The sequence below is a fragment of the Parasteatoda tepidariorum genome, chromosome X2 (assembly GCF_043381705.1).
Source record: "Parasteatoda tepidariorum isolate YZ-2023 chromosome X2, CAS_Ptep_4.0, whole genome shotgun sequence".
NCBI classification, from domain to species: domain Eukaryota; kingdom Metazoa; phylum Arthropoda; class Arachnida; order Araneae; family Theridiidae; genus Parasteatoda; species Parasteatoda tepidariorum.
Window position 1 is genome coordinate 48,834,714 of NC_092215.1, and position 13,633 is coordinate 48,848,346.

General features: G+C 30.2%; 1 protein-coding gene across 3 annotated transcripts in view; it reads right to left on the reverse strand.

Moving 5' to 3' along the window:
* The window catches only part of LOC107449518 (grainyhead-like protein 1 homolog), a 171,024-nt gene that overhangs the window by 82,699 nt on the left and 74,692 nt on the right, over window positions 1-13,633 (reverse strand). For all 3 annotated transcript variants that reach the window (XR_011638357.1, XM_016065069.3, XM_071188166.1), the window contains exon 4: window positions 12,060-12,202. Coding sequence is in view for 2 of the 3 variants with exons in the window: in XM_016065069.3 (XP_015920555.1) it covers window positions 12,060-12,202 (143 nt within the window). In the remaining variant the exon portion in view is untranslated. The remainder of the gene's footprint in view (window positions 1-12,059; window positions 12,203-13,633) is intronic.

The window sequence follows — 13,633 nt, forward strand, 5'->3', positions numbered from 1 at the left end:
AAGATACATAATGGCTACTTGTTTTTATTTTTATTTCTAGTGAATAACATAAATAATATTTTTCAAAATTTTCAAAAAAAAAAATTAATAAATATTTATATTTATGCCATCGTTGTATTATTATAACAACAAATTTTGGTAATAATATTGATTGTTATAGTAAGTGTTAGTAAGTGTATTAGTAAGTGTTAGTGATAGGATACTTGTTCGAATTGTTATTAGTGAATTACAGGTATAATATTTAGTTTTTTTTTTTTTAAAATTAAATAAATATTTGCATTTATACCAACCTTGCGTTATTATAGCAACAAATTTTAGTAATAATATTGAAAATGTTAGTTTTTTTATGCGAGGGAAATAGTTGAAAGGAACTTCGTCCGGAAAAAAAAAAAAAAAACAGGGTCTGTATGGAAACTGGAAAATATTGACTTTGCCTATGTTGCAGTAATCAAATATTATATTCACCATTCCGTCTTGACCTGCTGTTCCATACTTAAAGATACAATTTATGCAGAACTAATTGCCATTATTTCTTGTCTATAAGTGTCCCATTGACTAAATATCGCTAAAAATGTTCCCGTAATAACGTTTACACTCAAGGCGTTTTAAGGATCTTAGAAATACGAGACTTTCTAAAGTTATTTATCGACAGTTTGTTGCATTTGTAACCTTCTTCACTTCGATAAAAGCTCAAAGGCATTCAAAAATTGTTAAATAAGCCTTAATAAGTATTTTCTATTTTCTATTAAGTCTTTTCTTTTCTGAGATATCTCAATATCTTCCATAAATGATACTTGAGGTGAACAGGGTCGAATCCCAGCGATGGATGGTCGATACGAATTCAGCACCAGGTTCGCACCGACCACAGTGCAGAAGCCTCAGTGGTAAACGGATCATGGGGTAGAGTCCCTTTGTCATCGAACTAACCGTTAAAGGTTTTCGTGTTTTTTTTATCTGAATATAACGCAAATACGGGTTAGTTTCACCAGAAAGTCATCTACGAAGGCATATTTCGCCCAGTACTTGATCCAGGAATTCCCTTGTCTTCTGGATTGGGTTCAAATTTGCAGGGCTACGGAATTGAACATTAGTAGTCGTAAACCCAAAATTGGGTTGGCTGTTAAACGACGTTTATAAAATAAAATATAAATGCTACTTTCTTCCGCTATGTTCTGCATATTATATGTTTATTTAGACAAGGTAACATTCACTTTCATTATTTTGCATACACGTAGTTAAAACTAAAAACATAAGAAACTTTAAAAAAATCCCTATTCACCTGCAGAATATAAAAATACTTCTCATGTTCGTATTTATTTTCGTTACATTAGAAATGCTGTTAAATGAATAGCCCGAAACCAAAATAAGTTTATTTATGCTAAGCATGAAGAGTTTATTTGTAACACAACGGCATATATCACAACAATTTTATTACTGTAAATAAATTACAACCCTCTGAATGTGCCGTTGTGACGAAGAATTTGAATAGTTTCTTCATAAAAATACAGAGCCATGACCTTGCGTTGAATCACAATTCGTTAGAAAAGAATAGTGAATAATTTTTACGATATTGTCTATTTTATTAACATTACTTCCCGATTTTCTGGTCACACAACATTCTCACGGCGGCAATCAATACTCGGTTGTTTTTACTAGTGACAAACTGTTCGTATTGTAATTGCTCGACAGAATAGACTTAATTCTCACGCCAAGCACGTGCAACAAACAATTATGCTAAGGCCAATCGAACTGATGTGAAAGTATCAGAAAAAATAGTTAAACCAAAGGATACAAATTAGAATCTTTAAATTAACATTGAGAAGAAATTCAGAGCACTAAATCAAGTGCATAATGACATTATTGTGACATTTTTATTGCCCACTTTTATTATCGTTGGTTCACAAGTCAATAAAAAGGGTCGGGAGTGACAAAATTACCGTAAAAAAAGTTTAAATTGTTCTCATATTGAAAAAAGGATACGGCATTGGTAAAAGAAGATTATTCAGAGTATTTTATTTAAGGGTTTTACCTTAATTATGGTTTTAAGCAATAGATTTCTTTAAGAAGTTTATAGAGATTCTATTTTAATGAGTGACTAACTGATTGCTTACTGTTTGATAAGTTTAAAGCAAATTCGGTTACAAGCAATATGTTCATGTTGGTTTAGGTTCTGCATCTATTCTCTCAAAAAATTGGTTCATCATTGATCCACATTACGGAGAACATTTTTTGCAAACTTGTTAAGGTGATAAACTGAACTATGTATGTTGCACCATGGTATCGCGTATACAAGTTTAAAAAGTACAATAATTCGATTATTGTACTTCTTAATTTTAAGCTTATTAATGTTAGATTCCAAACGGCGCATAATTTTTGCCTCTATGCAAAAGAATCTTGATATGAATTATATTTTGCGTTTCAAATATAAAAATAGTTATCTTCTGCAATAAAGTTGACTTAAGAAGCTAGTTACCGCAGATTTAGAAGCTACTTACGTTTTTAGAAGCTGCTCAAGAAATAGTTGAATTTCCACTGATTTTTCCCCCAAAAGTTCTCAGTGCTGTACCATAAAACCTTGACTAATACCACAATAAGGTGAACAAGTTCAACCACGATATCATGTAACCAACTTTAGGAAATACTTAACGTAAAAGGCATAATTTAGCAAAACAGAGTTCAGAGCAACTACATTTAAAAATTGTCTCCAGTAGTTTGAGATTCAGATCCAGTTTAGCACGATTCATGAGGTTTTGGTTTTTTCTGATTCTTTAAAAAAAATGTTATCCGTTTTAAATTGAGGAAGAAGTTGTGTATTTGTTTGAAATAAATTTATGGAACTCGCGTCTTATTTTCTGTTGTGACACTACATCATTAAGTTCAATTTTGCACTGAATTAAGTTAAGTTTGCAGCAAACTTGAATGTTATCATATTTCTCAGAAATTTCTAACTCATTATAAGGAACCTTTATAGTCTACGAATTTTCTTTTTACAGATTTGTATTATGTTTTCAAATATGAAAAGAAAATACCTGCATTATTAGGTTTTAATTCAAATTCTATATTTAGTGACTCAGCAAAGTAATTGTTGAATCTCCAGAGTTATACTTTGAAAAGTAGATTTTAAGAAAAACTTTAGCAGCAACAAACAATAATATTCATATATTGAATCATAATACTATGAAACCATAATAAAATTAAAAATTTTTCCAGACAAGTTGAATAATAGTATCGTGTAATCAAGTTTATGAAAAATAAATTACGTGATACTATGGCTCAACTTGCCTCCTTATTAAGGTTCAACACAATCTAAAATTTCTTATAATGTAGAACACAGCGGCTCCAAAAATTATCATTTATTTATAAGTAATAATCTAAAAGAAATTTAAATTTTTTTTTTCAACATCTACAGTGTTAGGAATTTTATAATATTGTTCAAATTTTCTACAACCTAAACATGGTGTCAGGATGAATTAAACCATCTTAATCCTTAAACTACTCAAAATACCATGATAATTCTTAAACCGAGATGCCATGATAACCCTTACACTACTAAATTATCATATTAATCTATAAACTAAGATACCATGACAATTCGTTAAAATTATTCAAGATGCCATGAAAATCCTTAAAAACTATTCAAGATACCATGACATGACAATTCTTACAAACTGTTCAAGATACCATGACATGACAATTCTTAAAAACTGTTCAAGATACCATGACAATCCTTAAAAACGTTTCAAGATACCACGACAATCATTAAAAACTATTTAAGATACTAGCGTAATTCTTAAATTACTCAGGATACTACAGGATACCATGGTTCAATTTGAACGGGAATAAGGTCCGATTTAACGCTTTCTTCAGGTTGCAGAAAATTTACATCGCATCATATTAAGGTACAAAGCTCCGATATTGCGCTTCAACCGCGAGTTTTTTTAGAGTGCGTAGAAAATAGTTTAGATTTTCAAAACAGCTTTTTTGCATTTGATAGAATTATTATTATTCTTTCTTTTAATATTCACATATTTTTTTTCTATAACTTAACACCAATTATCAGTATATTTCACCACCCATTTATTAACGTTCCTAAAATTTGCCGACGATCTTTTCACCAAATAAAACGTTCAAAAGAATTTCATTGTTCTGTTTATGGAATTAAAGAAGATGCAAATAGGTCATTTTATGTCCATTTGTAATGAAAAACGTGAACTTTTCTTGACCACAAGTTTAAAACCTAACACGCTTTCTTTAGTAAAAGGGCGTGATAATAAAGTCCACCTTCACATTTTTTGGGGTGGAACTGCAAAATGAATGCATTTGAGAGGAGTTGAAAGATTAAAAAGGGTAAATGGAACTTTAGGCGTCAATTTTGGAAAAAATCTTCAGTAAATAACACTTCTGTTGATATAAATATTCGAGTGTTATATTTTCCTAGTAAATTATTGAAGTCATTTTATTATTTTGTCAAAAAATGCCTTTCGATTTTCATATAAGGTTTGAGACGAACGTATTGTTCAACGCTTTTGAAAAGCATTTAAGGTTGCATTTAGTCACTGTTATTCAAAGCAGCGAATAATTTATACAAACCTGTAACATACTTTAGAAGTAATGTGTATAATTCCCATAGATGCATTTTTTTGTTCAAAATTTGATCGGGAATGTATATATTATGAAGAACTATACATTTATAAAGAATAATAATGTGGTACATAAAACAATTTAAAATTCTATAACGATATTTTTTGAAAGCTGAAAAAACGCAATCGAACATCTATATATTTAAAATAGATTTTTTTTTATAGTTCAATAGTCAAAGTTTTAAAGTTGAGAATAATACTTATATTATTTATTGCGTTTAATGCGTTTGATGATTATCGAAAAATTGACATTGGCCACTTTTTGGCATCTTTTAAAAACTGGCACCAGTAAAAACTTTTCATGAAAATTTTAATGAAGTATATTAGATTAAATTGAAAATTAATTTGCCATTACATAAGCATAATGATAAATATTTGAAGGAAATCATTATGTAGTTGCAAGTTTATTAAAATACGAATATTCTTTTTAATTTGTTAAATCAAATTTTAGTTTATAGAAAATGCGCATAATTAGATGAAAATTTCAGCATATCTGTTTCAATTTTAATAACAGAATATCTTTTTATTACCTCAGAAAATAAGTAATGTGTTTTGAGCAAAACAAAATCTTTCGTAATACAATATTTTACAGATAACATACAATAAGGATTTACCAAGCTTTATTTTCATTAAAATAGATTATAAATCGCAAAGTGTGAATTTTTAAAGTTTTGGAATACGATTTACTATACGTAATTTTTAAATCCTGTGTATGCGAATTGCGATTTGTTACGCGATATGTATATATACGATATGTAAATCGAAATTATATGAAACAAGACGTGAACATTGCATGTATCATAGTGTTTGACTTGCAGATTGAATTTCAACGTATGTTTCAAAAATCGAATATGAATAGCAAATGAAACAGTTTGATAAATGCACGGCGTAGGAAGTAAATCACAATGAGTGATGCATAAACCACTATAATGTGAATCGCGTTGCGTGATTCTTTGATCACTTTTATACGTGGTTTAAAAATAATTTTTATGCAAAAATCAACGCGTGATTCGCCAATTATTGCAATGCAAATTTATAAGCATTTATTATACATTTGGTAATCTGATTTGTGATTCAGTAAGCAGCTTAAATTAGAACTGCTGTGTGCGTTTCGTGAACCATTAAGAGAATTGCGAATGGTAATTCTTGAATCCTTCTAACACAAACCGTAGTAGCTCAGATGATAGAGCGTTCGCCTCTCAATGAGGTGAACCGGGTTCGAATCTCAGTCATTGCTGGTCTATATGAATTCCTGACCCAGGTCGTACTGACCACAGTGTAGACGAGAAATATCCTCAATTGTTGACGGATCACGGATTAGAGTCCCCTTGCCGTCAGGCAAACCGTGGGTGGTTTTCCTCTCCATGTAACGCAAATGCGGGTTAATTCCATCAAAAAGTCCTCCACGAAGGCAAAATTTCTCCCAATACTTGATCCATGAATTTCCTTGTCTTCTGGATTAGGTTTAAAAATTACAAGACTACGGAGTTGAGCTTTGGTAGCATTAAACTCAAATTTGAGCCAGCCGTTTAACAACGGTTATAAAAAAATACTTCAAACACAAATGCCGAAGTGTGATTCGTAAGTGATGCATAATTTAGAAAACACTTAAATGCGAATTGTAATGTGTGATTCGGAAATCATTTCAAGGCAAACCCCGAAGAGTGATTTACAAATCACTTTAATAAGATCTTCGACACATGATTCGTAAATCACTTTTATGCGAAACACGATGTTTGATTCATAATTCACGGAATCTCACATTTTACCCATTAGCGGTAAAACTTAAATGTAAAAAAATTGAACATAAACGAAAGAAAATATTCAAAAATTATTTTAAAAAAATTAAGGGAACGAATAGTTAAGCATTAAAGATAACAATAATCTGCCTTAATAATAAAGTTAACGCAACGATTATTATTAAAATTCGAAAAAACTCGAGAGGAAGCAAAAATTATGTACAAAAATTAAAATTATTTGCTAGAGTTTCCGACCTTCTAAACATCAAGGTGAACGATAAACTGGAAGGAAAAACAATGTATTCCCATTTCACAGTCAAGAATTTACTTATTGGAGCTTTTCGAAAATTGCGTGTGAGCAATTTTTTCTTACCATTTCATATTTGACAGCAAGTGCATTTATCAGGAACTACCAGATTTTCGTTATTGGAAAAATAAAAAATATCAGAATTTTGGTAAGCATATTCCATTCTCTTCGAATCAGAATAAAACTTTAATTTTTCCACATTAGCGAATAAAAAAAGCTTCAAAAACCGTACAGGTTTTAAAATTAGTGCATGCAATACGTGGTTAAAAATGGCTAATACTTGCGATGGCTTTGTTCAATATTTCCTTTTCACTATTGGTTCCCTCAGACTCAACTTGTATTTTATAATCATGTGTGCCGGTGGCCATATCCATGTATTTAGTAATCCAATTACAGACAGGGGTAAACAAGGATAAAGATTTTTTTTTCTTTCTAAATTTAAATCAGACCTCCACTTAGCTGACCTTGAACTATTCTTTGGTAAAGAAAACGGGTAAAGGAGGGGCAGTGCTCAAAATTTCTATCATTTTGCTTGAAGTTTCTTTTTCTTCACGTGCTTTTTCAAAGGAAAGATATGGCTATTATTATTTAGACAATTACTCCGAGAAAGTCACAAACTTTTCAAGGACACCATCACTGAATCTATAGACTGTTCGAGGCCCTGATTTTTTCCAACAAAATTTGAGGAGTTTCAAGGTTTTTCAAGTATCGTACGAACCTTTTATATAATGTTAAATATTTCTAAATACTGCAATGTAATGAGTCAAAATTAATACATTTCGAAGTTATTAATATATAACTGTTACAGTTAAGCTTCGTTTATTGTATACATATATACTTTGAAATTCGTATGCGATGACCTATAAATAGATCAAGATCAAAAAAATGCTTATTTTATTTGATAGTCTAAAAATTAAAAATGATATGTTTATAAATAAAATTAATTGCTTTCGTAACTAAAGCAAATAGCTGAGGTTAAATTTAAAGAAAAAAATAAACTCGTAAAATTATTACGTTCAAATTCTGCTATATATACGTAACATAAAAAGCTTTAATAAATATATTTATGTTATTTCGTTAGCTAAATTCTCTCTCTTAATTTATTATTCAAAACTAAGAGCTTTCTCATACTTTATTTTTCACATCCTGTCTTTTAATCTCTTTGTAGTTCAAGTATACATGAATTAACATTTTATTGTTTTCCCTTTACTAAGTGTAAGAATCACATTATTCCCTCGACTTATTTAATGGACCAATTGTAATTTCTCAGGGTTCCCCTTTTCCATGAGACGTAACATGTCATCAGGACTATTTTGCAAGATTTTCCCCAATTTTTTATTCAGAAACGCTTCGATTTTGCGTCACTTGGAAGCTTAGCTCTCTCAAAGATAATGCTTTAATAAATATAATTTACGAATAGCTTGATGCCTGAAGACTGCTTTATCCCACCTCTCGTCAATTATCTTTTTATCCATTGTAAACTTAATATTTTTTTTCTTCATGGAGAGATAAAAGATTCATAAACTATAGGTGATATTCTCCCAATTTGACGAGAGAAAAACACATTAATTATGTTCCTTTTCGCATCTTGTAAAACGTAAAAAAAAATAAATGAACCGTGGCAGTAACTACCGAAAAAAGATCGACGACAAAATCATGCGAATCGGACATTTTAAAAAGGGGTTATTAAAATGTTTGTTTTGTTTCAAGATTTACTTGTTGTAGCAAATAATATCGCATTAGAAAAATGTCTGATTTTAAAGACTGGAATCGAAAGCAATAAGTCCCAAATAATCAATCGATCGAACAAAACAATAGGATCATTGCGTCAAAAAATAAATACTCAGAGGCTCAATCCGAATTTCTCCAACTGTCTAAAATATATCGAGATCTTAAAAAAACATGTGATAATTAGTATAAATAATTTAAAAAAAAAAAAAATCGAAACACCACACATTTCATCCTAAACAATTTTTGGTACAGGTATTTATTTTCAGTTATGTATTTAATAATTTTCTGTAATGCATTTATCATCTGATACATTCGGTTAGCCGGGATAGCCTAGTTGGCAAGGGGCTGGACTCGCATTTGTGAAGAACTGGAGTTCAAATCCAGACAGCCAAAGACTCCCTGTGTAGTAAATGGTGACTGGTGCACGTTATCGGGTCGAGCCGCGATGGTTCAGGGGATAGAGTGTTCGCCTTCCAATGAGGTGAACCGGGGTTCGATCCCGGTTATGGCAGGTCGCTACGAATTCCGCATCCGGCTTGCACCCACCACAGTGCTGACGTGAAATATCCTCAGTGGTAGACGGATCATGGGTCAGAGTCCCCTTGCCGTCAAGCTAACCATGGGAGGATCTCGTGATCTTCCTCTCCATGTAAAACAAATACGGGTTAGTTCCACCAAGAAAGTCCTCCACGAAGGCAAATTTCTCCCAATACTTGATCCAGGGGTTCAAAATTACAAGGTAACGGAGTTGAACATTAGTAGTCATAAACCCAAAAATTTGGTCGGCTGTTCAACGACGGTTATAAAAAAATCCCTCCGAAGGTTATAAAAAAAATCAAAAAGCCCTCCATGTTCTCATAAGAAATTATACCTCTGGGGTTACTGAATTAGAGATTGATCGTTCTCTGGTTCAGATCAATGAATGGGTCCACTGTATTAACGGGTGTGGCGTATGGGTGTAACAGAAGTCAAATTCTTGGCCAAAGATAGCGTTACTGGAAAACAAGATATATCTCACACCCTCTGCTTTAATGGCAAAAGACAGCGACAACACATATTTGGTTATATTCTGCAATATAATAAATATGCGATATCCATTTTATTATTTTTAATAAAACTACTTTTAATCATAAACATAAATTCTGTGATGGTGAAGGACTCAGTGAAGCCAACCCAACGTTTTTTCTGGAAAGATGCCCTTCCTCGAAATCGTGGAGACTCTTCTCGGCTCACATCGGGCTTTTGAGGAAAGAGTTTACCATAAGTTTTACTGTTTTTATCGAATAAAATATTAGCATGAAACGCCGTAGTTGGTTAATAAATAAGGGCAAAATAATAAGATCTTGATGCAGCCTTGAATGTTACATTATATAGCGATAACTAATATATGTTAGTTTAAAACAAAACTTAATGGAAAATGAAGAAAGCAATTATCAATCGGTATTGAGTTTATTTGCTCACGAAATACATTTGCATATAGTCAGATTAGTAAACGAGGCCAGGCCATGACCACCTCCAAGATGATAATAATTTTACATTTTGCCAACCTTGCCGCCTTCAAAAAAAGAACGTCTTCATATCGAAAAAAACCACCCAGCAGTCCCAAATAATAATAATAATGTATCACGAATTGTAGAAAAAATAAGTGTGAATTACTCTTGAGCCTCTCTATGAATAATAAATCAGTAATGGTAAAATAGTCAAACTCTCAATATGCATAAAATTTCGTCATGTCTTAACTAAATTGCATCAACACCTTTTGATGTTGATTTTTTTACAATAGTCAACCAATGTAGATTCTCTTTTTGGAAAATAAATCGTTAACTCACGAATAGTGCATATACAATGCATTGGTTTCAAAGTTTTCATAATTATGTGGGTGTTAGAACCGACATTTGTGAGTTATTCTATTGTTTTGACTGACAGTTACTGTGGGTAAGAAGAGGTTTAACTGTCTAGCCAGAGTATCATTAGATAATAATTTTTTGATGGTTTGCGATAACCGTCTAATCAAGTTGTTATTTTGTTGATTTACAGGAAGAGATAAATTTTTGTGCTAAAAAGAATAAATATTAGGTTTTGGGAAAAGTTTTTTTTTGGTGCCTTTAACTTCCTACCGGGTTTTATGCGATATATTTTAAATATACGAAGCATAATCTACAGTTTGGATAAGCTTAAAAAGCATATTAAAGTTTTATTTAGAACTAAATATTGTTTTTTAAAGAAAAAAATCAATGAAACTAATTTTTTTTTATCAACTTTTGAAAATGAAACTTATTGGCTTAAAATCAAAAACAAAAAAATGTATTAATAAATAAATTATAAGTGGTCTAAAAAATATAGAAGTGGTAAAATAAAATATCTCTATAAATATGCATCGAATGAAAAATCTAAAATAAATTAATAACTAAAAACAGTGGTTAAATATTTTCAAAGTAGGGGTGCGGTGGAAGAAACTTCAAACCCTAGTTTGTATTGCAGATTTTCAGGAAAAAAAATGTCACAAATTTAGTCAAAATGGTTCAAAAATGGCGTCGTAATCGCAAATGAAAATGGGAAGCAAATTCTTTAAAATGAAGATATCTCATAATAAATAATCTACAGCTCGACATAATTTCAAAATAATATTCAGTTCGAAATAATTTACATCTCGACGTATATAGAATCCTACACATTTCAAATAAATATAGATGAGTTTGATATTTTGAAAATCTTTCCAATGGTATGCCTAGTTCTGAAAACTTATTGCTAGTTTTACTGACTATATTCTGACTCCCATTATAATTTTTTAAAACACATTCCTTTGCTAAATATTGTATTTATTGCACAGTTTCACTTTAATGAAATGCTACCATGTGAGTTATAGTGTCGGAGTATTTTACTAAATAAATTAAAATTTTTTTAAAAAATAAAATCAGTTTAATTCCTCGAATAAGTCGTTCCACAAACATATTAAAATGAAAGACCTTTTTTATCCTTTTATAACTCAAATGCACAGAGCAATATCTTTAATAAATAATAGCACTAGAATTGCTTTAAAAAAATACTGTACTGGAAATTTTTTTTCCTCCATATTTTTTTATATGATATATTAAGAAACGTTTTAAGAATAAAAAATCTTAATATATATATATATATATATATATATATATATAATGTTGCATATATATGATGTTCAAAATCTTAAATTTACAAAGAACTATATTAACTTTATCTTTCCAATTATAGCTATACACAAGTATCTCTGGTTATTTAGTTTAATTTTCTTTATATTTAATTATTGAAGATAAGCAGAGATGTTGATATGAAGAGAGCATAATAAAAACCGATTGGCAAAATTTATCCACCTCATTGAAATTTTGAATTAAATATTAGGGATGCATCATGTAAAGATTTTTAAAGCATAATAAATATACAATCAACTAAATACATATGATAAACTAAAACCTTAGAGTTNATATATATATATATATATATATATATATATTAGAGAATTTTTTTTTTAATTTATAAAATGTTATATTTTAATGTAATATTCTAAGAGAAATGAATGATTTAATGTGCAAAATCGAAGCGCTTGAAAATAAAGATATAAATCATGAAAAATTAAATAGTAAAAGAGTGATAAGAGACAATACTTACAGTTTAGGAATCTGAATTCTGTCGAGCTCAGGATGACGTCCGTATTCTTGCCAAGATTTTCTGGAAGAACTTGCTGGCCTACTAGGCATTAAATCTGTTTGTAAGATGCTTGGTGTTTGAGAAAGATCGGAATAGTCAAAAACCTGAAGGAAAAAAAAAAAATTTTTTTTCAAAAATAGAAAATTCTAATTTAATTCTAATAACACTATTTTTTAATTCGTATTTTTAAATTTTCTAATATTTTATATAAAACCATTCTTTAGAATTTCTTAAAGGGTTAAAACCAGAGAGAGTCAAAGTTATGTATTTGTGCGATTTTTTGTCTTTCGAGTTACCAATATTTTAAATTAGTAACCAACTTGTGGGAACACATAATAGAACCGCCTGCAAATCGTGAGCCACGCAGTTAATCCTAAATCAGGGCGATATATCGTACAATATCGCCTTTTTTGAGACACATAATAACGATGTTTACAGCATATCCTCAGGATACATCCTGAACACAATATTATCGAATACATGACATTAATTAATAACGATGAATATTAATTAATAACGATGAATATTAATTATTGACAATGCTAAATACAGATGCTTATTAACAACGATATGTACTGGAAATTATCATCCACGATATTATCAAGAGTATCAATAAATATAGGATGTTAACCAGCAAAACTCTTTTAATGAAGAGGAAGAATATATTTTCAAAGCAAATGTGAAGACAAGAGCAGTCGATCGAATTTTAAGAAAGTTTGGAGAAAGCATTCATCCTGCAAATGACTGATAAAGGAAGTTCACACACGAAAACAATGCTCTGAATATTGTTTTTGTGTGTTATGTATTGTTAAATTTTTATAACTTCTCATTGTTACTTTTAAAATTACAATTAAATTTTTTTTCTTCTTTGTTTTTTTTTCACCCATAAAAAAATAATGTAATCCAGTTTTAATAAAAAAAAAAATAGCAATTTGTCATAGAAATTGGTATTTTCTGACAATATATTGTTTTATTAAAATCCTTGATGTAACCTAAAGACCACCGATTCTAATGCTTCATTGGCAGAGAAATTAAGAAGAAAATTTTTCTTTGCCTCTTTATTTTTAAAAGAGCTACGTAGAAAGACTTGTAATTAGGTACTTTATTTGTTCAGAAGAAGTGAAACACTTTTAAATTAATTCTAAGATATACTCTAAACTTGACCCTAGAAGACAATCAGTATAACGAAATGACTTCGAGAAAAAAAAAAGAAATAAAATAATTATACATTAAAAAACGGAAAATAAGTAAACTAGCAATGTCCGGATTGGAATAAGGAGTTGAAGATTAAATGCTTAGTAAGAGGGTTGCTATTTATATTTCTGGCCTTGGCAACAGTAAGTGTTGCTAGGCGACCGCAGACGATCATAATCGAAAGTTTGATATTTTTAAACATAAATTCAGCAGACGATTTACCATTATAGCTTCATTTGTGTTGTTGACAGTAAATTGAAAAGTTCTTCTCTTTCAAAAAATGGAATTGAATCGTGAACATTTTCGTGCCATTATTTTTCATAACTTTCGACGTGGATTGT